Raw genomic sequence first — 26,878 nt, 5'->3', positions numbered from 1 at the left:
ATCGCGCAAGCGAAGAATTGGATTGTAGTTACGAAAAAAAAAAAAAGTGGCGGACAATTTGAATCATATTTCCGACGACGAAGAGTCAGGATGGCTGGCAAATAAAGATCAAAGTTCATTTGATGAATCGAACGAAGAAAAACAGCTTGATGACCAGAAAATTTCTTCATTTAATGAAAAAATAGAAACAGCAACACAACAACGCGCCAATTCCGTTCCGCTTCGCATACTTCTGTCACGCACTCCCCGTAAATAAATATCCGCGAAATTCGCCCGCACTGAAGTAACAGTTTGGCGTGTTGGATAAGAAATAACTTATTAGACGTTTTGTTGTGTAGTATCGCTGAGTATTTTTACTCGTTATTTGTATTTTAACTCGCCCTACGGGCTCGTCAAAATACGACACAACTCGAAAAAATACTCAGCGATACTACACAACAAAACGTCTAATAAGATATATATATCTCCTCGAATGAGCGAACCCACACTCTAATAAGCGTCCCGCATCTCCTTGCATAAGCGAACCCACACTCTAATAAGCGTCCCGTATCTCCTTGAATAAGCGAACCCACACTCTAATAAGCGTCCCGTATCTCTTCAAACAAGCGCCCACACTCTAATTAAGTGCCCACCCCCTAAGCCATAGTGTCAAACAAGCGCCCCCCTTCCCCTTCCCCGTCACTTCTTAAATAGTAGGGATACAAGGAAAATCTGTTTCTATTGCCACTTGTCTTTTTTTACATTTAACGCTTCAACTACTGCAGAATCAGTTCAGGAGATAATAAGCGCCCACCTTGATTAAGCGACCTTCTTCCAACGAGTGCCCCTCTTTTTAGCCGGAATTTAAAATAGGCACTCGTTCCAGGAAATGCGGTATAGTAATTTGATCAAATTAGAGATACATTAATACTATCGCATAAAATTAACGCAGCTTATCCCCCATTAAAATTAACGCAGCTTACCCCCCATTCTTATTCCCGTGATCTTTTCACAAATTGTTTCCTAAGGAACGCACTTGACGTTACTAGCGAGATGGTGTTTTCCAGACTTCTCTTTGTGCAAATGCCTCGTTAAGCGTTGCAACAAATCGATTACTGACTCACCGGACACGGTAGCAAAGTATTTGCTTGTACCAACAAATTCCGCAAAAGACCTTTGGGTAAATGAGTGGCACGCACTTGGGTTAGCTAAGCAATAGACCGTACTTTCTATACGGGCGAAATAAGCCACGCGGGAAGTTGGGAGAACAGGACAAACGTTTCGCCGGTAAACTGATAGAAAGCGCAGTTTATTGCTTTAAAAAAATAAACTTCAATTTTCTATGGGTTTACGGGTAAGCGATCGGTTTTTCACCGATCCAGGCGCTCGTACGTTTAAAAACCTTCCGCACTCTCTTTCAGCTCACCCTTCACTCTTGAATATAATTCAGACATTGTCAAACCAGCCATGTTCAATAATGTACTATCTTTAAAGTCCACTGCGCGTCTTTTTTGTCGATCCTTTAACAAATCAAGTGACACTCAGGCACTTCTTGAACTCCCTCTTTCAGAGCTTCAGCTGCAACACTGTTATTCGTGGGTAATCGTTTAGACATTTTCTCACAGTGAGCTGTTGACTCAGATCTTACTCTCTGGAGTTGAGGTGTAAAAGTTCACCTTGAGAAAATTAAAGATGGAATGAGCATTAAAATACTGAGCATGTCCAAGAAGACCATACTTCTATTCAACATCTCGTCGGTGGGAAATTTTGGCAAAGACCAATTTCGACTTTAAAAAAAATGGATAGCTTGTTTCCACAATCATATTTCTTATATCAAAACCAAACTTGAGATCATTTGGCCAAGATCAGAAAAGCCAGAAAAAACGCAAGAAGAAAAATATTTGGAATGGAAGAGGCAACGCGAAACTTTTACACCTAAATTTTGGAAAAATTTTTACCATTGTAAGAGCGTGAAATAAGAGTTTGCAGATCAGTTACTTAGTCTCCAATCTGCTGGGCTTCACACTAACTTTTCAACTTACTAGCCAAGTGGCTAGTGACATCTTAGATGTTATGACAATTTCAGTTTGTTCACTAACCAAACTGGCTAATGGAAGTCGAAAACCACTAGCCAAATCTGAATTTCTACTAGCCTGTGGTTAGTGGGCTACCATTAGTGTCGAGCCGTGAATCTGACTGGTCCTAAGAGAGTATCCTTCTCTGGACAATGCTCCTGTGGTGTTGTACTAGAAAACCCACTAACTTTTAGACCTTCACATCAGTGTGCGTATTCTCCATACAGTTCTTCATACATTTACTAAGGCGCTGAAGAGGAGAGTTTGTTTAAGAATCACAAGCTTGTTTACTTGGTGATCAGTTCCTTTATTCTCCTGACCTTAACGTTTAATCCAGGGGTGATACTGAGAGGAGAAATTAGATGCTGGTCACTCTTAGGGATCAAAAGTTTAATATTGACTAGCATTCAATTTCACCTTACAGCATCACTGTTGAATCAAACCTTAAACCTTAGTGTTATATAACTGCCTCCCGGTTAGCTCAATGGATAAAGTGCTGGACTGTTGCGCGGGAGGTCAAGGGTTTGAGCCCCAGCTGGACCAACATTTAAGGTCTTAAAATAATTAAGAAGAATATGCTGCCTTTCTATAACATCAAGAAATGGTTAGATATTCTAGTCTTCTTGGATAGGGACGAATAAATGGAGGTCCCTTCTCCTGCAGGGTTAGGGGTTAGAGACGTTAATTTCCCACACATGAGATTACTGTGTGATGGATGTCCTCCCCTGGGGTGGGATGGGTGGGTTGGGGTTGGTTTAGGTGGGTGAACCTAGTAGGGGGTTACGTGTCCTATTGTTTTCTCACCTGTCCCCTGTACAATAAAAACTCAAGTCCTCGTGTCCTATTGTTTTCTCACCTGTCCCCTGTACTATAAAAACTCAAAACTCAAAATGAATATAAGGAATGATTGCCAATTGAAGAGACACCCGATTGTTAAACAAATTCTCCCTATCACTGCCATAAGAAATGTAAAGAAATCAATAAAGAGAATAAACATTCTGATATTAAGTGGTAAAAGGGTTAGGTGGTTAAGTTTCCTGTATCTGTAACTGATAGATATCACGAACAGGTCCTGTATTTGTGGAAAACACAACTTTAGCAAGGAACTGCTGTGATAGGGAACTTGTTCCATTGTCTAGGAGAAGAGGACCATAATTTGCCATGATTAACTTTACCTGTGAAAAAGTCTTTTCTGATATCTTGTATTTGGGACTAGACCTTTCCTTTTCAGCTTTCTGACAGATTCTCTTAGATGTTTTGGTTGAATGGGCCCAGATTCTTTGCATTTTTCCATTATATCACAAGCTGCAAAATCAAGAATAATGACCACTTAATGCCTAACTTCCACAGAAAAGAAACTCAGTTCAGAGAATCTTCTACTTTTTTCAGAGAAAAGCCAAGAAACTATCAAGATTAAAGTAACCGCACATACATTAGAGTTAACACTCAACTGAATATTTGGGACTTTGGACTTAAGTTTAAAAGACAGACCCAACCATAAATCTTGACAAGTATCCCACAAATGGAATATCCCATATTACAACCCACCCATTAATTTCACGCAATTGTATTGGCTACTTTATGTCACAAGGTGCAAAATCAACAGACAATTATCAAGCATTTACCTCTTTCTATGTTGATATTTGTCCTCTGATTATCTCTGTTGCATAATCAGCCATTCACGCCGCCATTTACATTTTATCACAATAGAATCGTTGCTAATTAGTGTACATTGTAGTGTGACCATAATATATGCAGAATGCTAGCAGGTATAAAACTTGTGAATTTTGGCCCTACATTTTTATTACTTGCATTAGTGTGTGCGTGAATAAAGAACTTTGTTTTTACAGAACCGAGTAGTTAAAATTATCATCTCCATCAAAAAAAGGAAACAAACCCAGCAGGTAAAAGACTGCAGAAGAGTTTCCCCTTTTTCATTTATATTACTCTACATGGGAGGAAACAAAATCTTTTTGTAGAGTCCATTGGCAGTGGCATTAAAAAGCTGATCTCAAATGCTGCTGCTGAAAGTTTTAAAAAAGTGAACAACACTTGCTGTCAATGCACATTACAAAAATTCATGGGAGGGTTATAAAATAAAAAAAAAAAAATTTTGTCCTGCTGGCATTTTGGTTGAAATTGTACTTGGCAAAGAGATTGTCCTCAAAATTTCCCATATACTCTTGAAGTTTTGCTCCTCAACCAAACATTCATTTTCAGACAATATCTCAGCAGTGGACATGATCAGCTAACATATCAGGCTCCTAAAGGAGTTAATTTACTAATTGTTTGACATCACAGACAAAAAGCTTACTGATAAAGGGGTGAAACTAAAATGTTTCAAATGGGGGTTACAGCTACAAATTTCCATGTGTCCTGTGTGAGGTGGCTTCAATATTACTGCTCCTCCTTCTGTATCAGCAGAATCATGTTCATGTGGTGAAAAGAACAAGCAAATGGAGTATAGAGCCCTTTTGCCCTTCTAAAAGATTACACTTTAAGTTCAAGATTCCCTTCAGAAACTCAAAACATTACAAAAGCCCTGTCTCTCTGCTTTGCATTATGAAATTCCACAAGTAAAATGTTAATATTAGTAAGATGCAAAGAATTTTAAAAGCCCACCTACCAAAGAGGATAGACATGGAAATTTAAAAAGCAAAGATAAGAATTTTGACTATGAGCTCAAAATTACATGTACCTTCCTCTACAACCTCTCCAACAAATACTTTTGCTATTCCAGCCATAGCTATGACAACATTTGGAGGGATTGAAGTTCCTCCGGTGACACTTTGCATAAGCTGCAGATAAAAAAAACAAAAAACAAAAAAAAAACAGAATATTCAATAAGGATTTTACTTACATCAGATTGATAAGGGAGTAAAACTACCCATATGGGAGTGTTTTGATTGCGTCGAAAGAAATCTGATTGCATTGGTTTTGTACTTCTCTGTAGCAGTTGGTTTACCCAACTTGTGCACAAATTATGCATAAGTTGGGTAAACCAACTGCTACAAGCCATTATGGCTCGTATGAAAACCTGAGGAAAGGTGTCTTCAACTCACCCGTTTAATTGCTGCCTTGGGAAATGCTGCCCTTCTGTACATTTCATAGCGGTTCAGTTGTTCTTCTGAGAAAGAAGACACAAGTAACCTGAAAAGAAAAGCGTTATCGAGATCTCCTTGTTGAAAAAGGTAAATATTTCTCGTCGATCGATAAATAATGCTAAATATTTTAACTCGAACTGGCTACAGAAGCCGTATTCCACACGAGCACAGGTACATTTAAAAACCAAACTATATTTTTACGTTCAAATTAAGCTTAGCATTAACACTCACTGCATTTTTTCTCGTTCATCATCGCTGCCTTCTGCAATTGGCTGACTTGAAGCAGTATTCGAAGGTCCAGAACTACTTTGTGAAACATCAACAGTATTTGGTTTGGTTTGAACTGTCTCTCTAGCTTTATCATCTGTCAGTCTCACTTTAGGTGGCGGTAAACTTAGATCTATGTCGTTTGCCGTTTGACTTTCACCTTCGTCCAGCTTTCGTTTCAAAACGCCAGTACTTTCTGACAATCCGTCCGACATTTTGTTTTTTTCTCTTCTTTCTCTAAGCACTCTGGGGAAGACTGGAAACCAGCGGTATGTCGGAACTGCCGAACGCTTCCCGAGAGTTCTTAATCAATTTGGGAGGAGGTCAAAAATAGATCCTGTAAGATGGCAGATAGGAATCCTTCTCCTCCCCGTTTATCCGCGGAGGAAATTGAGCTGATACAATACGACAACATCGGAGAAACAGTTTTCAGCAAAAAATGGGTGCTGGGAACTCTTATGAAGCTGGTTCAATCTCTTCAGTCCGCTACGGATGATTCCGAAGAGGGCGAAAATGACGAACGTGGTTCATCGCGCGAAGGAGAAGACAATTCATCACACGAGCTTAGAGATGATTTTGAAAAAGAGCTATGTGAACTTTGGGATATGTCAATGAACGGTGTAAGTATCTAGAGAAGCAGTAATCTTAAATTATTTTCGCGGAGTTGCGAGTTTTTGTGTGCGAGAGAATGCGTGACATGAAGAAACCTTACCGGGGAAGGGTAAGGTTTACGTTTGACGACAGGAACTTGGAAGTATAGGAGAGTAGATAACAAAGGGGACACAAGATTCACAGATTTTCGAAGTCACCTTTAGGTGCCTAAAATTATGAAATTATTACTAACAACAACAAACATATGAAACATATGTGTGAACTGCGGTTATGAGACGTATATGAGAACGATCCTTCGCAGTAAAGCACTATTTGAGCAATAGTGAAAATCAGACCTGAAAAAAATTTCAGGCCTGTACGGGATTCGAACCACTGACCTCTGCGATACTAGTGCAGCGCTCTACCAATTGAGCTAACAAGCCAACTGGGAGCAGGCCATCAAATTAACTCGATATAAACCCGTGGATGATAAATCAAACAACAACAAACATATGAAACATATGTGTGAACTGCGGTTATGAGACGTATATGAGAACGATCCTTCGCAGTAAAGCACTATTTGAGCAATAGTGAAAATCAGACCTGAAAAAAATTTCAGGCCTGTACGGGATTCGAACCACTGACCTCTGCGATACTAGTGCAGCGCTCTACCAATTGAGCTAACAAGTGCGCTGCACTAGTATCGCAGAGGTCAATGGTTCGAATCCCGTACAGGCCTGAAATTTTTTTCAGGTCTGATTTTCACTATTGCTCAAATAGTGCTTTACTGCGAAGGATCGTTCTCATATACGTCTCATAACCGCAGTTCACACATATGTTTCATATGTTTGTTGTTGTTTGATTTATCATCCACGGGTTTATATCGAATTAATTTGATGGCCTGCTCCCAGTTGGCTTGTTAGCTCAATTGGTAGAGCGCTGCACTAGTATCGCAGAGGTCAGTGGTTCGAATCCCGTACAGGCCTGAAATTTTTTTCAGGTCTGATTTTCACTATTGCTCAAATAGTGCTTTACTGCGAAGGATCGTTCTCATATACGTCTCATAACTGCAGTTCACACATATGTTTCATATGTTTGTTGTTGTTTGATTTATCATCCACGGGTTTATATCGAATTAATTTGATGGCCTGCTCCCAGTTGGCTTGTTAGCTCAATTGGTAGAGCGCTGCACTAGTATCGCAGAGGTCAGTGGTTCGAATCCCGTACAGGCCTGAAATTTTTTTTCAGGTCTGATTTTCACTATTGCTCAAATAGTGCTTTACTGCGAAGGATCGTTCTCATATACGTCTCATAACCGCAGTTCACACATATGTTTCATATGTTTGTTGTTGTTTGATTTATCATCCACGGGTTTATATCGAATTAATTTGATGGCCTGCTCCCAGTTGGCTTGTTAGCTCAATTGGTAGAGCGCTGCACTAGTATCGCAGAGGTCAGTGGTTCGAATCCCGTACAGGCCTGAAATTTTTTTCAGGGCTGATTTTCACTATTGCTCAAATAGTGCTTTACTGCGAAGGATCGTTCTCATATACGAAATTATTACTATAAAGAACACTTGTCACCACCTTAATGGAGCACTTAATATTGTGCAAATTGCCTGACGGACAGGACAGACGATCGTGTTTCAGAGCATGCTCAATTGCAATAGTTAGGTAGAAGGGGGAGGGGAGGGCGGAGGATTTGGATAATGTCGATGAGATGGAAAGTTTGGCAGAGTTTTGCTTTTGTTTGCAGGATGTAGCAGCATTTTTGGAAGAAATGGACACTACTGAAGTCCTTTTAGATGCTGTATTGAAGTCACAGAATGCAAGAGTTACAGTGAGTGATGACAAGGACTTTTTTTATCTTTACCTCTTATGGGTGACTAAGACAGAATTTGTCCTTACAATATCAATACAATATGAAGCAGACAAATGATGGAAATAAAGAAAAAAATATCAATAGGGGGATTATTAGTTGATCCAAAACTAGATTCTCCAAACTAACATCATAAGAATTGTGTGGAACACAGCACAGAGAATTACTAATGAGACATTGGAAGTGAAAGGGTTAATAAATAGGCTGTGACACTAAGGGCCTCTGGATATAGCAATAGTGCAACTGAAATAAAATGAAATTGAAAACTGTCTTTTTTTAAAAAAAAAAAAGTGTCCTGCATGAAAGTTGATGAACACTATGTACACTGCATTGTTTTACACCATGATGATGAAGAGAATAAATACACCTCAGAGCCATACTTCAATGTATATTGTAGATAAAGTTAATAGATTGCAGATTGTTTGGATAACAATGTGTTGCTTAATGTATTGGATTCAAGCTTACCCCCTCACATCAGTATCTATATTCTCGGTACTCTTCTCTATACATTTCTTTTGGTACTGATAGGGAGAATCCATTTAACAATCAAAGTTTCTTAGGTTGACAATTATTTCCTTTACTCTCATTTATAATGAATGATTCAACATTATTGTTGCACGGTGAAAGTTTAGATGCTGGGTATTTTTAAGGTTTTAAGGTTTAAATGGGTAAGGAGTTTAAATCCCTTTTTGGATTTGAATAGAATTTTTACCACCAAGATGTTACAAATTTAGTCCTGATGAGGGTGACAAAGATCAACAAGTATTTTACAAGGGTTTAAAAAAAAATGAAAACACTGTGGTTCACTAAATATAATGGAATACAAAAACAATCCTAACTCTCATCACAAGATTTTAGATCTTTGTAAAATGATAATGTGGGGTTTTTATACCAAAATATGAAAAGGTGGGTATTATCTGATCATGACAAATTGCTGTTTCCCTTTTAGTGGTATAAACATATGTTTGGTGAAAAGTTGTTTCGGTCTTTTGCTATGATAGGAAATTTGTGTTGGAATTCTGGCGAACATGGCTTGCAGTCATGATGTTTGTGTCAAGATGTTGAGGAATAAAGATCTAATGTAAGTAAACAGTTTGATATAGTTAGATCATTAATTATTATTACTGCTGCAATATTTCTCCTCTGTGTTACCAGTGGCCTTTTAATTATTGTACAACAGTTAGACATTGATTTGGATTATATGTAAGAATATCCTCATACCAATGTTGCTTAGCTGTGCAAATAATGCATGAGACACATAGTGACCTTATGTTAAGTGTCCTTAGACTCTGGGCAGAACGGTCAAGGTTAAAAACTTTGTCAGGTCATTGTGTTGTGTTCTTGGGCAAAACACTTAAAAGATGCTTATTCATTTTCAGAATGTTTTTTTGTTTCTGGTGTGAAAATTCAACAATCATTTGTTATAAAGTCCTAAAATTAAGATTATTAATCACAAAGGGCTTCTCTTGTGATTATTAGTTGCAAAGAATGTTTTATTGCAGTTGATAATTGTGGAAAGTACAGCTATTAGTCGTGACTGTATCATTGATAGTTGTGTTTGACAAGCTTTAGACTTAATAATTGTGTATCACACGGTTATAATCGCATTTGACAGTAAATGTCCTTATTCATCATACTCCTCTTCAAAGAAAGGTCAAGCAAAACTCTTTTATGGACAGCTGCCATTACAACCAAAAATTCAGAATTTAGCATATTGCTTTTAAGGTAAATAACCTTTAGCACTTCCTCTCTCCACCCAACAATATACATGGGTACTGGCAAATTGAATCAGAGAAGCCTGACAAAGTGCTTGCAATGAACTGGCATGAAGTGACTAGGTGAATAATGGTATTACGGTAATACCATTATTCATTGACATTAGAGGGTTAACCCCCTGAATCAGACTGGCATCCGATCCAGGGGGAAATGGTAATACCATTATTCACCAAGTCACTTCATGCTATGGAAACTGGGACGAGCTCTAGCTGGATGGGCCACTTGGCTTCAGTACAGATCTTATTTATTTATTTTTTTTATATAAATAAAGAATTATTGCAATATCAATCCTTGAACTTATTTTTCAGTGATATTATTACTGTTCTGCTTGATGAACCAGATGCTCCAGTCTTGGTGGAGGTAACAAGGTAATTACTCTGTTGTAAAGCATTCATTAGGGTCAGGGAGCTTTTCTTTAGTTCAAGGTAGGTAGGATTTAACCCCTTACACTCTATTCTTCAGACTGCTCTCCATACATTTCATATAGGAGAATGTTGTTATTTTACTATCAAGAGCTTCCTCTAGTTGATAATCACTTCCCTAATTCTCATAGGCCACTTTCATAAATGGCTGCCGGATTAATATTCTTTTGTTTAAATTTAAATTAGCCTTTCTGCCCTCGTTCTTGACCAGCACAAAATTCAAAAGAATACATTATCTCAAGCAAAGCCAGAAAGGCTAATTTAAATTTAAACAAAAGAATATTAATCCGGCAGCCATTTATGAAAGTGGTCAATGACTTTTTTATTTGATTCAGCAGTGATATTGTAAGGAGGAATTAGATACCAGTCACTCCTAGACGTTAGAGGGTTAACCATCCCCTGTCCTGGTTGAGGCTCAGCCAACAGTTAGAAATTACTTCTTCCGAAAAATTGTGGCCAAATATCATTGAAAAAAAAATTGTTTTTCTCCTCCCTATTAGGACCCTTTTTCTTACAGTCACCATCAATATTTCTTATTTTTTGTTTACTTCTAGGCTGATTCATGTTTGTTTGAGTAATAGTGAGGTTGAATCACAGTGGATGGCAGTTTTGGAGACAGAAACAGTCTTTAAGAATTTTATGTACATCTTGGAGAACTCTTTAAATGGTGAGTCCAACCACAGTAAACAGGGTTCATACAGGTCATGGAAAACCTGGAAAGTCATGGAATGTCAAAATTTCATTTTCTAGGCCTGGAAAGTCATGAAATTTAGGTGTGGTTCATAGAAAGTCCTGGAAAACCAATATGCTCTCTGTGAGTGAAAGGCAATAAGACCCAAAGTTGAAAAGTTACGGTAACTGACGAGTCCAAAAATCAGATTTAATTTAATTGGAAATAAACAGAAGCATGCATTGTTTCCATTCCATGGAAAGTCATGGAATTTTAACAGGTTAAAAGTATACAAACCCTGGTAAATCAATGAGTTACTGGGAGGGGACTGACTCACCAAAAATATGCAATGTCACCTGTACTGCAGTCAAGCCCCTTCTTGGAAGATACCCTCAGGATGAGCAAAAAGTAGCATGTATGGTGTCTAGGCCATTGGGAAGGTTGTGGATAAAATTGATTTTTAGGTCAATATAGTTTTATTTGATTAAACAGTACTTCTCATTATTGTGTGTCAAACAATTCTGATTATATTGGATTAATAGAGAATTTAGTATTGGATCAACTTATAATTCTATAATTGATACTTTTCTTTTATTTCTCATCACTTGTGTACTTGATATTTTACCAATAACTGTTGTAAGGAGAAATTCTGTCTTAGTCACTCATTGGAGTTTAGGGGTTAAAGATATTTTCTCTCTTTAGAAGTCTGAATTTTAGAAGTTTACAGGGTTTTCCTGGGAAACTATCGACATTCATTTCTTGCTGCTATGTTAATTTTTCCTTTTTAGTGGATCTGCTTATCAACTGTTCCCAAGTGGTAGATAAGGTGTTGGATACAAGTGATGAAATGTTGGGAGCCTGGGCTGACTTACCTTTGGTTACTGCTGTTTGTGAAGCAATGAAACAGATGCATATGAGGTTATAATTACTATTATGTCAATTGTTTTTGGATAATCCCCTTGGGTTGTCAAATAGCTGGCTTAACATAACAGTATTTCTATATCTGCCACAACCAAAGATACTCAGTCATTATAATCAAATGTAATCAATCATGTTTCAAAAGTCATTGGTGTCAGAAGCACCTCAAGACTCCTGATGCTGCAAAAATATCTCCCATACTTCCCAAGAGATTATTTTAAATCCTATTAAGACTTTTTCCGGACTCCAGATTGTTTTCCCATATACTGCATTTATCTTGGATCCTTTACTAAGCTAAAAGGCAAATTTAAATGTTTGAAAGTGTATCTTAATAACAGGGATCCTAGCATGGCAAGATTTTAGGTTTGATTCATCCCTCCCTCGAGCATTTTTGAAAATAGCCAATGATCTGACAAGCAAGTTAGAGTTTCCTGAGTTGGTGACCTTTTCTTTTATTCTCATGACCTTTAAGTTTGTTTAGCAGTGATACCATTATGAAAGATTATATGCTTATCACTGCCGCTGGTAGTCTGGAAAAGTCTCCCGCACAGTGTTGTAAAGAGCATTAGAGCATTCCATGGAAATGTGCTATAGAAATCGATATATTGTTATTATTATTATTCTTATTCTTATTGTTATTATTATTATTATTATTATTATTATTATTATTATTATTATTATCATATTAGGGGTCAGAGGGTTGAAAGACACTTTGGTGACTTTTTTCGCTTTCAAAGCAGAATTTCTAGCTGGTTTCCTAAGTGTGGGTGTAATTATGGATTATTTTTGGTACCCTTACACTGTAGTCAATTGTGAAATTCATTTTGTTTTTTTACTCATCACAGGTCAGAACAGCTCCATATAGTGGAGACTCTTCTTCACATTCTTCAAATGATATCCACTGTGGAACGAGGTGTCCAGGGATTAGGTGAGTAATAGTCATATCCCATGTAAAATTTCATATAATTATCATCAGCTAATACTAATTCCTTAAGTATGATGACACACAATTGAAATTTACTCTCACTGTCAGTCATTACTCAACAATATATCATTGTTGTCTTTTTAGTGAGTTGTGTATCCGTTGTTCCACTTCTGTGTCATTTTATTGCTGAGTGTGGGCACGATGAAGGAGGCATCATTGTTGGTCGTGAAGTGTCACTTACTGAATCCTTCTCAGTGTTGAATGTTGTCCTTGTAGCAGATCCTATTACTGTGTTGACAGCCATGGAAAAAGGTAACTTATTTAACCATTTGATTCCAAGATCTGATTGTCAGTTCTCCCCTCTAGCTTCTATGTGTTTCCTTTATATATAGTGGTTATAAGACTTTGTGTTGGATCAAAATAACAATTTCTGCGGGATGAATTTGAGTATTCCTATTACCTGTGAGCTGGATGATTTGTGGTTATTATGGGGAGAGGTAACATGGCAATCATTTCTGAGAGTTAAAGGTTTAAGTTAAATAAACAACTAGATACCCACAGCTAAGAGTCTGTAAGCAAGCTAATATGGCAGAAGGATGCTGGACTATACCTTTATGGCATACCTGTACATGGAAAGAAATATTTGTTTATTCAATCTTTGGTGTGATTCTCGTAATATTATTTTTGGTTTTTCAGATCCAAGAATTATGAAGGTACTTCTGGGTCTTCTAGGATATTCCTGCAAGATTCATCGTAAAAGATGCAAGAGCAGTCTGAACAGGCTTTCATTCACAGAAACTGATGAACACAAGTTTGAAAGAAGCTTTAGCAAAGAAGAAAGTACCGAAGATAATGAAAAAACCAATGTAGACAAAATGAAGTCTACAGATGCTGATTCAGAACTCTTAACCAGTAAAGAACATGCAGAACATAGAGAAAGTGCAGGGTTCAGTGAAAATGCAGAAAAAAGTGGTAATCAGGCCAACAATCATGAAGGTAGACTTGTGGATCAAGTAGAGGGTGAGAGAAAGGGTTTCTTGCAGTTTAATTGCTTGTCCTTTCTTTTAAAAATTTATTTTACCTTAGGTTTGTGGAGGAAAGGACCTGTGTGCCCCCTGTTCTTAAATGAATTCAAATCCTGTTTTCAGAAACCATCAGGAGTAAGGCTACAGATGAAGCTCACAGTTCTTTTCAAGAAAAAATGAAAGATCAAAATGATGGAATTAGTGATCAAGTCAATATTACTGATATCCACCATCAATACTTCACAGTGGCTACTAGCTTTTTAAAAGATGTCATTTCCGAATCTGCTAAGGTGAGCATTTTGTATTATAACCCACGGAAGAGCACATGGCATTTCATAACATTTCCAAGCACAGGATACTAGACTTCTGGAACCACCCTCATCTAATTGTTTCCTACCATATATGCTATAGACGGGTTAGGAGCTCTTAAATAGTGTTTGCTCTATAAAAATCCACTAATATTTTCCCTCAGGCTCCAAAGTGTGTTTCAAGCATGTTAGCACCTCATGAAACCCTTCTCCAGAAGATAGTTCATTATGCAAGCAGAATAACGGTCTACAACACACTGGTTAGTTCAGCAGATCTGTTTACAAATTTTATGGCCAAATCTGAATTAATCCTGTGAATAATTAAATCAGGGAGTATCCAATAATTGATATGTTTCTTTCTTTTTGATGCCTTTCTGCCCATAACTGTACTGGAACTTTACGGAGAAATTCCATTTTGGTCATTACAGGGATTGGAAGGGTTACACAAGTGTCAAATACTTTTATTTCTGGTCAGTTCTTGTCACTTAAGTTTAATTGATGTAAACAAAGCCACTTAGTGACTACTTTTTGTTGTATTGTACTGATTTTGTACTAAAGGTGTGCGAGTTGGTGGAATCAACACTCAGCACATCTGAATTGTCTTCTCTGCACAAGAAACTGTTGGAGAGACTGTATACACCAAAGGTGAGACAATGTCTGCTCTAGTAGAGCAAAATGCTTGCAGTACTTAACTCTCTTCACAGAAATTTCTCCAAGGGTCTTTGTTACACAGGGTATCATTTGCAGTTATCACTAAGTAGGAATCATAAACGAAAGAAGGCACTAAAGAAATAACCTTTCTAATAACATATTGTATCACGATCCTTCTATAGTTTTATTTATTTTGACTAGACACGTGCCAGTGTATTGTGTTTTAATAGCTATTGTGGTCTCACCTTTACCTTGCCTTCAATTGGCAAAAAATTAGAATTATTCATTGCAGCACTGAAACTACACTGCTTGAACTGCAAAGTCTTGAATATAGCCTCTCTCAACTAGCTTTCAATATCATGGGGTATTGAAATCTTAAAACAGCAATTAGTTTAAAATAAAAAATTATCATATACTGCTGTATACAATAGAAATTAAATGGACACTTTGCAGACCTCTCACTGACCTCATAGCATCTTTTCCTGATAATGAAACCCTGTTCGTAGGCTACATCTATTGCAAAACGAGTCTGTCTTCATTGAAGGCCACTATTGAGCATGAACAGACTTGGTGCATTTAGTGGATGGTGGCAAGATTTCTGTAGGTTTCTGCCTAATACTTATGTATTACTATCTAATTTTTATGAGTTTACTTGTTTTCAATTTTTTTTTTTTTTTTTTTTTATAGGTCTGTTTATAGAGGAAACAAGATGAAATTAAATTGCTAAGAATGAATCACTTTGTCGCTCGTGTACATTCTCTTTTCTTAATTACTTTTGAAAGGAAGTACCCAAAGTCAATTAGTAGGGAGACCCTCTCACCATTTTCTTGCCTCCTAATTTGTGCCTTTGCTATTTGCTTCAACTCTCCCACATTTAGGAGTGATCAATGTGAAAATTCTCCAGACAGTATTAATACAACACAACATAAGCGGTGAAAGTAAAAGTGTGAATATCATTAAGTGTGGTACGTGGTTTTGAATTATTAGCTAGTTCTCAAAACTAACGAAAGAAATAAATGATGATCCATTAGTCATACAGCAGAATTCAAAATCTAGGCTCTCCACACAGAAGAGCACACAAGAGTGATGCACTGTAAATAAGCATGGACATTAAGCATGCAATCTTTACTTATCCTTAATTATTAAGTGTATAATTCATTTCAGCTACATATTTGTGTAAATAAAGTGTACTGTTACAACCAGTTGGTTTGTTTGCATGATTCCAAGACATGGTTGAATTATTTTGTGTCAATCGGCAGCAGAAACTGTAAAGTTAAGTAGTGGCCACTTCCTGTTGGCTTTGGCTGATGCCACTCTAAAAAAAAAAAGTCAACCTTTGATCCCTAAGAGTGAATAGCATTTTATTTCTCCTTACAATATCACCCTGAATCACACATTTCTGGTCATGAGAATAAAGGAAATAATCACCAACTAAAGAAGCTTTTGATTCTTAAACAAATTCTCACCATCAGCACCTAAGAAGTGTCTAGAGAACAAGAGGAAAAATTTGTATACTAATAATAGGGTTTAAAGAACTGATTACACTCCCCTATCAAACCTACAGAAGGACTATATTTGACCCCCACTCCCATAAGATTGCATAAGATCCTGCACCCATTACACTACAATGATCTGAATGCACCAATAGAAAGTAGGAAACCTCTGAGAAGTATCGCGCTGCTTTATTTGGTTAAGTCATCATTCCATACATACTTTTCATTGTTAACAATATCTAGATTGGTTCAATGGTACAACCTCAATCTGATTGTAATGTTACTGGCTTCAAAAAAAAAAAACATAATGGAAATGATAACCGAAATGATCACCACCCTAGGAAGTTTTGATTGTTAAAAATTCTCCTTGTCAACACCAAAGGAAATGCATGGAGAACAGTATGGAGAATATGAATACCGTCGAACCTCGATTATCCGGACTCGTTGGGACCTCGTCGGTAAATAGTCCGGATAATCCAGAGTCCGGATAATCGAAAATATAAATATTAATGAGATAGAAATGTAAACAAAAGGTATGTAACAAAGGAAACATCATTTTAATTGTGATATCTACACAGCCTGTATGTATTTACAGATAATGCATCAGAATATTTGTCACGTCGCACTTGCAAATTTTGAAGAGCGCACAGGATAATACGCTGTTTCAACAGTCTTGTGAAAGGATTATTGGGCTTTTTGCAACTCTGAGTTTTCAAGATCACAACTAATTAATATTCATGAAAAAAATTAGAACCAGAGAAGAAAGTCCAGATAATCGAATAGTCCAGATAATCAAGGTCCGGATAATCGAGGTTCGACTGCATCAATGTTAGGGTGTAAAGGGTCAAAACTACCCTTATGTTTCTGCAAATGCTATCTCTTTATGTTCCTCACGCTGTACTTATCTAGTTCTCAAAAATCAATGAATGCACATACAGCATTTTCTGATTTGCATTCTAGGCACATAAATAGAGGTAGATACCAAGATAGTCATCAGATGCTTGCAATCCATATAAAAAATATTGATTTCTTTCTATACATAATTATATATTTTTTTAATGATCCAACATACTTTTCAATAACAAGCAACTGAAGGAGTTGTAGATGCATCCACAAATATGCAATTTAAGCTGCCAACAAACATACTATGGACTACTTGCAAAACATGTGCCCCATTTCAGAGGATTTAACTAACAATATGGCAGACTTATACAATTGTTTTCGAATACCTTCATTAAAACACATATACAGATTCTTTTGTTGGAAAATTGATGCATGTTCTGGAAAATTATAACTTAAAAGTGCCTTCAGCAATAGTTTACTGTGTCAACAGTGGTAACTGTGTTTGTCAATACATGTAGATATATAATTCAGAATTTGTGTACATAAACCATATGACTGATTTATTTGATTTAATACTATGATAATATAGGAGGTTGCCTCACTTCCAAAATATCTGCAACAAAGATGAAAAATTTCGCCATGAGAGAGAGAGAGAGAGAGAAAAAAAAAAAACCAACAGCTTACTTAAGACAAATTATGATAAATCCACAAGTTCAAAATTGAAAATGTCTCTGGCTTGGAAATATATACAGCTGATTACAAATAGATTCCATGTAGCTGTACATTTGTTCACTAATACATTAATATGACATCAAAATGTGGTAAAGACAGAGGCAGACAAGATGCAGCCAGGTGTGACTGATGTTCTCACTGCATTTTGATGTCTTCTGTGATCTATTACTGCAGAGATGCACAACAACATAAAATCTATTTGTTTTATTTTATAAATAACAAAATGTTGTTCATGGCGATACGATACAATACATTAAAAAACTCATTAATAATTCATGAACTGATTAGCCTATCACACGAGGCAAATCGATCACGTGTATGAACCTATAGAATGATCATTCTGAAAAGCCCGGAGAGGGTTTTGATTTCGGTCACAGGGGAAATTGGCGTACAATTCATAAGCAACGAAATCATCACTGAATTATTAGTGAAAATATGATTACTGTGATCTTTATATAAAGATCACGTTAATTATAATACCAAATTATTCCCCAAAAGGCAGCATACAAAAACATTAACCGCAGTAAACAACAAAGTTTATTTTCCTGATAAATTCTTGTTAGAACAGAAATTCGTTCTTTTACAATTTCCCATTCACAAAATTAATTGTGCAGTTTTGAATACTCTCAACTTCAACTCTAAATCCTATTTCCTCCAAGTTGGTGTCTTTATTTCTTCTTGAACTTTGTCACTCACCAAATTTTTGTAAGCCCACTTTGTGGCATACTGAGTAGCCCTTGGAACACAACTATTCAAGTAACCTTTCTCTTCCTTCGCATTTTTTGGTTCTTGAAACACGCGTTTGGGCGGCATTTCAAGGAAAAGCTTTCTGAACTTTAACAGCAGCCGAACAAGGAGCACTTTTCCCCTCTGTATGTAATTAACTTTTAATGCATTCAAATCACATTTAGAAAAATCCCTAGAGAGGCATGGGTTTTTGAAGCTATTTAATGCATTCATATAATGTTTGGAAAAATCCCTAGAGAGGCACGGGTCTTTGAAGCTATTTAAAAAACTCGCAGCACGTATTTTATTGGGTCTAAAAACACTCGGCTACACCTCGTGTTTTTAAACCCCGGGCCGATAAAACACTGCTGCTTGTTTTTTAAATAGTACATACAACATTCTTTATTTAACGAAGGTGACATAATTAACCCAATGAGTTATCTAACTTACAGCCTTCACAACAATACTAACCCACCATCCCATCCCAGGGGAGGACATCCATCACACAGTAATCTCGTGTGTGGGACGGGGCTGGAACCCTCGACCTCTTGCACAACATTCCAGTGCACCATCCATTGGGCTAACTGGGTGATGTCATCTATGTGTCTGCCCTCCAATAGCCCATAAGTAAGAACCAATTAAAATACATGTAGGATTCAGCTTATCATTACACAAGAAACTCTTCATAGTTGGCATATGCCTGGCCCTGGTTGTTCAAAGGTTGGATATCCCTATCCACTAGATGAATCTCTATCCGGTGGATAGCATAGTGCTTTTTTGCTATCACTAATCCGCTGGATAGTGATTTATCTTTTGAATAGCCTTTTCCCCACTTTATATGACTGGACACCGGTAAACTGACCTTTCATAATTTTATTCCATGGTAGTGTCACATATGTTAAATATGCAGAGAGTGCAACACTGCTAAGGGATTTTTTTCTGCAAAAAAAAAAAGAAAACATATCCAGTATTACCTAGGACAATACTAAAGTCTGAAGCCTGGTGGTGAAATGGACTTCAGTGGTAGGAATAGAAAGAGCAGAAGCTGCAACCTGAGGGAGGGAGGGTTGGAAACCTAATATGAAAGATATTGGATAGCTGGAGTGAAAGTGGAGGGGGTTGAAAAAAATATGGAAGAAAGGGGTGGTTGTTGTGCAGAAGCACTAGACATGGAAACTGAGAGGTAAAAAGGAGAAGATGATGAGAGAATGGTAAACTAGGGGTAGGTCAAGTCTATGCTTGGCCGTTACATCAAGTCTGTACTTAAGCCAAGTGACTTGTTTGGCTAGAGCTTATTTTGGTTTCAATAGCAAGAAGTGACTTAGGGTATTACTAATCCTCCCTGGATGGGATGCTGGTCCATCACAAGGTTACCCTTATTATTTTATCAGGCTTCCCTGAAAATTTGTGGGTTACCCCATTTAAAATCCTGGGTAGAGAGAGGCATTATGGAAGTAAAGTGTTTGTCAGGCTGTGTTTGTCATTAAGTGTTTGCCATTATTTTATCAGGCTTCCCTGAAAATTTGTGGGTTACCCCATTTAAAATCCTGGGTAGAGAGAGGCATTATGGAAGTAAAGTGTTTTGCCCAAGAACACAATAAAATATGGAAGATGGTGATTCTTGCTGGCTGCTTAATAGTTTTGACAATCCTGTAGTGTTCCAGAGACTCTTCTCCAATGACATATTACTTGTGGGGCACATGAGGATCTGTTAGGATTGCTACAAATTTAACACAATTATTTACCCTACATCAAAGCAAATCACCTGAATTTCACCCAGTGCTGAGATGATGACAGTAGACCTGCTAAGCAAGGAAAACAAATCAAATTTGTCAGGATTAAACAGTTTCATTTCTCAGGCCAAAATTTAAAAGTAGTGCTTTTTATTTAAACAAGCCTCCTTAGTGGGAAACACTCTGAAAAATGCAGTGCAGTCACAAGAAAATAAACAAAACCACCATACAAACTGGTACTAAAAAAAAATAAAAATTCAAAGGGATAACAATTGGAAGAAAATTTGACTCTTTCACACCCAAGATCATATTAGCTATTCCCCTTACTGTACTGCCTAACAATTCTTCTGAAATTTGGCATTGGATCAACTAGTAATCCCCTACTTGATATTTTTTTTACTCTCATAACTTCTCTGCTTGATTATTGCAGGGAGAAATTCTGTCTTGGTCCATCGCGGGAATTCAAGGGTTAGAACTTACGTTCACTGTTTTACTTGTTATTCTTTCACTTTTTTACACTAATTTAGTATCTAAACTAGGTAGATATTTCGAGACAAAGAAAAGTATACAAGATTCAACAGCTGTACTAGACCTTTTTTCTTTTTGTCTTGACTATCAGTATATTTTGAACTATCAATATCTGTTGTCCATCTGGACTCTACACCACAATTGTAGCATTTTTCATCTTGAACTGATACTTGGTGATCAGTGGACGAGGAAAAAGTTGAAGAGGAAAAAGTTGTATTTCCACACTCAGCACACATTCTCCTGGGGACAAAGAAACAAACCGAAAAATTAGATTTAACATGGATTGAATATTTCAAAATAAAAAATACATTTTAATAAGCTTCTTTAACATTTAGAGGACAAAAAGACTCTCCAACCTCTGACCCTTTGTTCACAATGGGAAGTACAAAAACAATTGGTGACTTAATCTAACAACCAAAAAGTTGCCAGTCTGGCATTCTGTATTTGGTGGTCCTGTAACTATCTCTTAGCATTTCATCACAGCATATTTCTGGTATAAAGTGAGAGTAAGCTGCCTCTTTCTGTTTTTCTTTCCTTTTTTTTTTTTTCTCGTTATTTTTTTAAATGGAAAATTAAACCAATGATAGACTAGCATCCCATTCCACACTTCTCCCCACCCAGATGGACCACCATACTTAAAAGAGTTCACCCTTTGGCTCCTTACGGTAATTAACAAATAATTCAGTCATATTAATAATACAATGTTGAGCAGCCAGGTTCTGAGAAAAGGGAACATTATCAATTTTCAGAGTATTACTAAAAATAAACAACAAATTCTCAGAGCTAAATTCTAAAAACTGTACAACAGACAATTGAAATTAAGATCTTGGGAGCAAAAGGGTTTTAATTGTCTACACTGTAGCCTACCAATCACTATCTTCAGGGTCCTCTAAACCACTTCTGTCCTCTAATCCTCTGTGTTGTGTGATTGCCATCTCTGCATGGCCTTTTCCACCTGGACCTTTCATCTTGATGAACTCCACATTAGCTGGACCTTTCCACCAACCCATTGAAACTTTACGAGCAACCTTACTGGCTACACTAGCCTGGGTCAAAGACACAACACGAGATCATGATGATTAAACCATAGTCTTGTCTTGGCTGAATCAGGGGTTTTTAGGGCACAACAGACCATTTATATAACCTTTTGATCCCTGTGAGTGGATCCAATCTTATTTCTCTTTACAATATCACCCCTGAATCACACATTAGGGTCAGGAGAATAAAGCAAATGATCACTAACTAAAGAAGCTCTCGATTGTTAAACAAATTCTCCTTGTCTGCACCTTAGGAAATGTATTGAGAACAGTTTGGAGAAAGAGCATACTGATGTTGGGATCAAAAGGGTTAACAAGGCCGTATTTTGCACTTTTTCTAGTACACAATTACTGAGCTGCATACTTACTCTCCCATCATAAACTTTTTTAAGTGATTCATATCTTATGGATCCCAGAAAGATAACTCCTTCCACTGACTCAGTCTGGAGACAAATTTGAAAAGAAATCTGTTTCAAGTATTTGTGACAAAAATTGTAAGGACTCACTTTAGCCACTTTCACTGACTTTTCAAGTTGAATAGGGTCAAGTGTGATTTTTTACAACAGTTTCATTTGTTATCCAATTGTTTGAATTTTCTTTCAATCAGTTGTTCCTTCCACAAAACTTTGAATTCTGTACAGCTGTATGACTATTTATTGAAAACTCCCACATTGCAGGTTTAATTTTCTTGAATTACAGGTCATTCTTTGTTGGAATATTCTCCATTCAAGAATCCATTAGCAAACAGTTTTGGAATCTAACAAGACCCTGAGAAGTTTAAATCCCAAGTCTCCACATAATTGTACAAGCAGCAGTGCATATTTGAATTGGATCAATGCATATAATGGCTATTTGCATACCCTTTAAAATGCACTCTTGACTTGATTTGACAAACATTTTGGTGGAAACTATTAACAGTTTTATCATAAATTTAAGACACTTCCTGGGAACAATAGATTTCAAAAGCAATACCTTATCTTTCGCAACCAATTCCACACAAACCATCTCATTTTCTTGTAGTGCAAAGTCTCGGAATGTCTGTTGCAAAAACAACAAAATTTCAGCATTACTGTCACGCTAACTGGCATTTTTACATCAAAGGTAGAGCCATAAATCAAGTAACCAGGATTGTTATTTACCTCTTCAAAATTGTCCAGAATAAAAAATATGTTAGGGTATGAAATCTCAGCAGAACTTCCTTTTGTATCCATTCTGAAGTAATAAAATAAAGAGGTTTTATACAGTGCAGACATCAGAATTTCAATACAATAAAAAAGGACTCTCAAAGTCTAGATAAAATTACCATTAATCACTATACATGTACATTCTTTAAATAATTCAAATCTAGGAACAATGGAAACTGCCTTACAACACTTTTATCTAACAAGTCTATCAAATCTTAATTACACTATCCCATTTTAAATGACTTTGCTCCATCAGGTTCCTTGTGTTTTGTTCTGATCAGGACATTCTGATGGTCTGAGGGACATGTACCAGTAAGTCATTACTCACCTCCTTCTATTAGGTGAAGCATACACCTTCTGTGGATAGTAAAGTATATATTAATATTGTAAGTTGTCTTTTCAGGACAAAAACAAGTTGCAACAAAATCTAAGGCAAACTTTTTGATCCTGATGCCAAGTGATTGAAATTAGATAAATCACAACTCTTTCTTTGCCAAAGAATTCTATAAGTGTGAAAATAGATGTTACAGTAACTTCAGTTTTAGAGTTCTACTGACCTGTGATATTCTACTGAGTACTCTCATTTCTTTCTCCTGAGGCTTTGTGCATATTGCACATGTTAGTGTGTATTCAAACTATGCAAAAAAAAAAAAAACAACAACAACAAATGTACTGGCACACCTTGTGCATAGCTTAATAAAATTTATTCAAAGTGTTTCCAAGAAAACAAAGTAAATAAAGCTATGTAGCTTGCCATTTGACCACCAAACACACATCACCAAATTGGCAACTTTCACCAAAATTTTTTTAACCATTTTTTTTCTTCTTGTCAATGTCCCCAAAATAGTCACAGCTTGGAGAACTGACATCACTTCTTGAGCTTAACACTACCCTTGTAGCTGGAGAAATTAGGAGAATTGCCACTCTCTCTAAACGAGAAGCCAATCTCAAAGCAGGTTATACCCCCAACATTTTTCAAATTTCCCTTGTAGACTTCTGCCATTCATTTACACCATTGGGTAGTGAGAGACACCATCTTGTCCGGGAACACAACATAATGACACTCCCTGGACTTGAACCTGGAGTCCAGCACCATTATTACTACTAAGATACCTACTCTCGCACATGAGGGTAAGGGAAGAAATTTGATAAATTCACACATATTTATTTCTTACTTGATGCAGAATTAGGTTGAGATAAACAGACTCTTCCCAGTCAATTCCTGGGTCACCCAAGCTATTGAAAGAAAAGCAGAATTACTATCCCAAGATCTCATTTGCAATTCTTCTTACTGTCTGCCATGCAATTCTTATGATGTTGGTTAGGAAAACTTGGTATTGGATCCACGAATAATTCCTCAATTGATATTTTTCTTTGTAAATTTCTCATTGCTTGTCTGCGTGATATTGTATTGATACTTTAGGAGACATTCTGTCTTGGTCACTCATGGGAGTTTAAGGGTTGATAATAGAAAACCAAAGTGTTCACGAAATTGTATCTTGAGAGCAAACAGTTTAAATCAGTAACTAGAGACAAACCTTGGAAGAACTTTTGAGTCTTTTCTGAACACAGCTATTTTTGACTGTGGAATGATGTAAAAAACAAACAAACTGTTAGTATCAAATTAACAATTTATAGAAGATACTACAATGTTCAAGAAATAAACATTTCAATGATAAACAAAAATTTCATTAGAAGTTGGCAACTGGCAAATTGCAGTGGCTACTCCACAACCGAGCCGGCTACTATGGTCATTCTGCCTTTCAGTTTTTGCATGTCTTTTGGAAAACATTCAATATACTCTAGAGGCAGTCATCAATAAAGGTTTTTTTGTTGATATTTTGTCTCCTTTAGGGTTGTTGGGTGATTTTTGATACAAGTTCTAACAATTCAATCAACAACACAATCAGTTCACTGTGCACCATGTTGAATGGACAGAAGAGAAAGACTGGTGACTTCCATCTCTATACAGTACGTGAAAAACTTCAATATAACAGCGCACAATTGCAAAGTGAATGTTGTTACATGTGACCATTACAGCCTCACTTCCCTTGGTCAGCAGCATGATATGAAGTGTTTGTTCTTCAAGGCAGTAGTCATTCTCTCTGTCTCTAGCCATTACTTGAATCAGAGAATGTCGGCTATACGCCCAGGCCCTTACTTGTCCTTGATTTTGCATTTCAGTATCATATCCATTTCCTTTCTATAACCAACTCTACAAACCTCTTGAGGATTTTTAACAACTTTTCCATCTTTATTTGAACTTTTTCCTCTCACATAGAAAAGAAGGTCATCTCTTGTTTCATCTTCAGAACAAACAAAGTACTGCAAGAATAGCCTTGTCCAAAAAGACTCAATAGCCAAGACAATAAAACCTTCTGCTTAAAACAAGAAAACAAACATTAATACAGATTTGTTAATAATAAATTATATATGTAATCATTCATCTTTACGTCATAAATAACTTATCAAATAAGAGATATTTCCCAGGTTTGAAATGAATTTCAAAAAAAGGTTCCAACAAGTTTAATTGGTATTTTCCTTCATCGCAATAGAAAGTAACATAACATTTTAATCCTTTAACTCCCAGAAGTGATTCAAATGTAACATCTTCTCACAATTTTCATACAGAAGATCTTGGGAGTTAAAGACTTAGCAACAAGAATGCAAATTAAACGAACACTTCAACCATCACTGATAATAGTAATTTCAGAACAACTCTCATATGGATGACCAGGACTGCCTCCCGGTCAGCTCAATGGATAGAGCGCCGGACTGTTGTGCGAGAGGTCGAGGGTTCGAGCCCCGGCCGGACCAACACTCAGGGTCTTAAAATAATTGAGAAGAATTTGCTGCCTTTCTATAACATCAAGAAATGGTTAGATACTCTAGTCTTCTCGGACAGGGACGAATAAATGGAGGTCCTGTCTCATGCAGGGTTGGGGTAGGAGACGTTAATTTCCCACGCACGAGATTACTGTGTGATGGATGTCCTCCCCTGGGTGGGATGGGTGGGTTTACAGAGGGCCATGTGTTAGAAAACTCTTTACTGGTTTAATCATGTATTTACCCTCTTGAAATAAAGAACATTGTATTGTACTGTATTGTAGGACCAACAGCCCACTATTCTCACTTGAAAACCACACCAAGTTAAGTGAACACTAGTTTAAGGTTGCAGTTTTCAAGAAAGGAGAAAATCCTGCCTCATTCTGTCAACATCTGGAGCAGAGCACCAAGTAAGGCCAGTAGTTTTTTTTTAATATAGATGACAATTCTCAAAGCAAGAACTGGATGTTGTCAGGCAAAAGGAAGTTCCGAATGGATTAATTGGATTAATTGGGAAGAAAATTAAAACGTGTTGGACACAATTGAAATGAACAACCTTTCAGATGATTTTAAGAAAACCACGTAAACTTCGACGAGACAGAAAATACCATCATATTGCATGAAGCAGCTGTTCATATTCTCTCTGACAAATGGGGAAATCCTCGAGTGGTGTATACATGGACGTACTTGAGCATGTAACATAAACCTTACTCGAGCTTGCATACAGTTTGACCTTTCTCTTGCCTTAAGGGAAAAATTGTACGAGCTTTAAATATGCAGGCAATTGTTAGCGGAATCGGCTTCTGCAGCAAAGACTGTTACACTCTCCGTGGTGTTTCACTTGATTTGTGTGAAATTTCAAAACAAAATACACAAAACAACCACAGGTAGTTTGACCCATCATCTGAATGTCACCCATGATCACCCATAATTTCATAAACTACGGTTTGAGTAAAACTGAAACGTCAAATTTCCGGATTCACACATTTTTGGAACTAAAAATTAATCCAGTTTTTATCTATGTGCGTTAGAATTACCTTCACTCTCTTTATCAGGATTCTCTCTTCGTCTTTCTAGACATATACTTTCCAAAACTTTTGTTATTCCATCGGTACCTGCAGTGTGGGCGGCCGCCATAGTAGCTTTCTCGTCACGTGACGATAAGGGGAGCTTCGGATTCTTTTCGT

The 26,878-nt window shown here is 36.9% G+C and overlaps 3 protein-coding genes across 9 annotated transcripts; 1 reads left to right on the top strand and 2 right to left on the bottom strand.

Annotated features, from left to right (window-relative positions):
* Positions 1–710: 710 nt before the first annotated feature.
* On the bottom strand, positions 711–5,678 carry LOC111322816 (transcription initiation factor TFIID subunit 11). 3 transcript variants are annotated; one of them, XR_015992830.1, is made up of 6 exons: positions 5,390–5,678; positions 5,117–5,204; positions 4,753–4,852; positions 3,230–3,359; positions 2,079–2,304; positions 711–1,655 (listed from the first exon to the last, which is right to left on the bottom strand). XR_015992830.1 is itself a non-coding variant. In XM_022926001.2 (5 exons), exons 1-5 carry the CDS (start codon positions 5,638–5,640, stop codon positions 1,652–1,654), a joined length of 573 nt encoding a protein of 190 aa, XP_022781736.2. In that variant the 5' UTR covers positions 5,641–5,676; the 3' UTR covers positions 711–1,651. The 3 variants fall into 3 exon arrangements, 2 of the variants coding, with proteins under 2 accessions (XP_022781736.2, XP_022781737.2); XM_022926001.2 differs by lacking the exon at positions 2,079–2,304 and having other exon boundaries at positions 5,390–5,676; XM_022926002.2 differs by lacking the exons at positions 711–1,655; positions 2,079–2,304 and having other exon boundaries at positions 3,226–3,359; positions 5,390–5,677.
* Positions 5,679–5,705: 27 nt separating this feature from the next.
* Positions 5,706–15,791, top strand: LOC111322815 (protein saal1). Of its 2 annotated transcripts, none has more exons than XM_022926000.2 (13): positions 5,706–6,045; positions 7,772–7,855; positions 8,896–8,975; positions 9,979–10,038; positions 10,647–10,759; positions 11,551–11,680; positions 12,526–12,608; positions 12,750–12,917; positions 13,302–13,625; positions 13,754–13,920; positions 14,103–14,198; positions 14,497–14,583; positions 15,277–15,791. In XM_022926000.2, exons 1-13 carry the CDS (start codon positions 5,770–5,772, stop codon positions 15,286–15,288), a joined length of 1,680 nt encoding a protein of 559 aa, XP_022781735.2. In that variant the 5' UTR covers positions 5,706–5,769; the 3' UTR covers positions 15,289–15,791. The 2 variants fall into 2 exon arrangements, with proteins under 2 accessions (XP_022781735.2, XP_088593235.1); XM_088737109.1 differs by lacking the exon at positions 5,706–6,045 and adding an exon at positions 7,293–7,469.
* A 461-nt stretch (positions 15,792–16,252) lies between these two features.
* Positions 16,253–26,870, bottom strand: LOC111322827 (uncharacterized protein KIAA0930 homolog). 4 transcript variants are annotated; one of them, XM_022926019.2, is made up of 14 exons: positions 26,729–26,870; positions 25,089–25,243; positions 24,404–24,447; positions 24,041–24,101; positions 23,423–23,500; positions 23,194–23,222; positions 22,821–22,893; positions 22,654–22,719; positions 22,050–22,124; positions 21,512–21,690; positions 20,709–20,884; positions 20,149–20,188; positions 19,246–19,322; positions 16,253–17,538 (listed from the first exon to the last, which is right to left on the bottom strand). In XM_022926019.2, exons 1-14 carry the CDS (start codon positions 26,826–26,828, stop codon positions 17,501–17,503), a joined length of 1,191 nt encoding a protein of 396 aa, XP_022781754.1. In that variant the 5' UTR covers positions 26,829–26,870; the 3' UTR covers positions 16,253–17,500. The 4 variants fall into 4 exon arrangements, with proteins under 4 accessions (XP_022781754.1, XP_088593236.1, XP_022781752.1 ...); XM_088737110.1 differs by having other exon boundaries at positions 20,149–20,185; positions 26,729–26,869; XM_022926017.2 differs by having other exon boundaries at positions 25,089–25,246; positions 26,729–26,867.
* Between the last annotated feature and the right edge of the window lie 8 nt (positions 26,871–26,878).

Source organism: Stylophora pistillata, chromosome 10 (genome assembly GCF_964205215.1).
Source record: "Stylophora pistillata chromosome 10, jaStyPist1.2, whole genome shotgun sequence".
NCBI classification, from domain to species: Eukaryota; Metazoa; Cnidaria; class Anthozoa; order Scleractinia; family Pocilloporidae; genus Stylophora; species Stylophora pistillata.
This window is presented reverse-complemented; position numbering and strand designations above follow the sequence as displayed.

Bases quoted from the DNA above. Each gene is read 5' to 3' on its own strand.
- LOC111322816 (XM_022926002.2), bottom strand. From the start codon at position 5,640: ATGTCGGACGGATTGTCAGAAAGTACTGGCGTTTTGAAACGAAAGCTG. The intron at 4,853-5,116 runs GTGAGTTGAAGA...TTTTATCTGCAG, and splicing joins CCAAGGCAGCAATTAAACGG to CTTATGCAAAGTGTCACCGG. The intron at 3,360-4,752 runs GTACATGTAATT...TTGATTTTGCAG, and splicing joins TGGAGAGGTTGTAGAGGAAG to CTTGTGATATAATGGAAAAA.
- LOC111322827 (XM_022926017.2), bottom strand. From the start codon at position 26,828: ATGGCGGCCGCCCACACTGCAGGTACCGATGGAATAACAAAAGTTTTG. The intron at 25,247-26,728 runs GTAATTCTAACG...TCTTGTTTTAAG, and splicing joins TCCTGATAAAGAGAGTGAAG to CAGAAGGTTTTATTGTCTTG. The intron at 24,102-24,403 runs GTTTGTCTCTAG...TTCTTTCAATAG, and splicing joins GACTCAAAAGTTCTTCCAAG to CTTGGGTGACCCAGGAATTG.
- LOC111322815 (XM_022926000.2), top strand. From the start codon at position 5,770: ATGGCAGATAGGAATCCTTCTCCTCCCCGTTTATCCGCGGAGGAAATT. The intron at 8,976-9,978 runs GTAAGTAAACAG...CTTATTTTTCAG, and splicing joins TTGAGGAATAAAGATCTAAT to TGATATTATTACTGTTCTGC. The intron at 12,609-12,749 runs GTGAGTAATAGT...TTGTCTTTTTAG, and splicing joins ACGAGGTGTCCAGGGATTAG to TGAGTTGTGTATCCGTTGTT.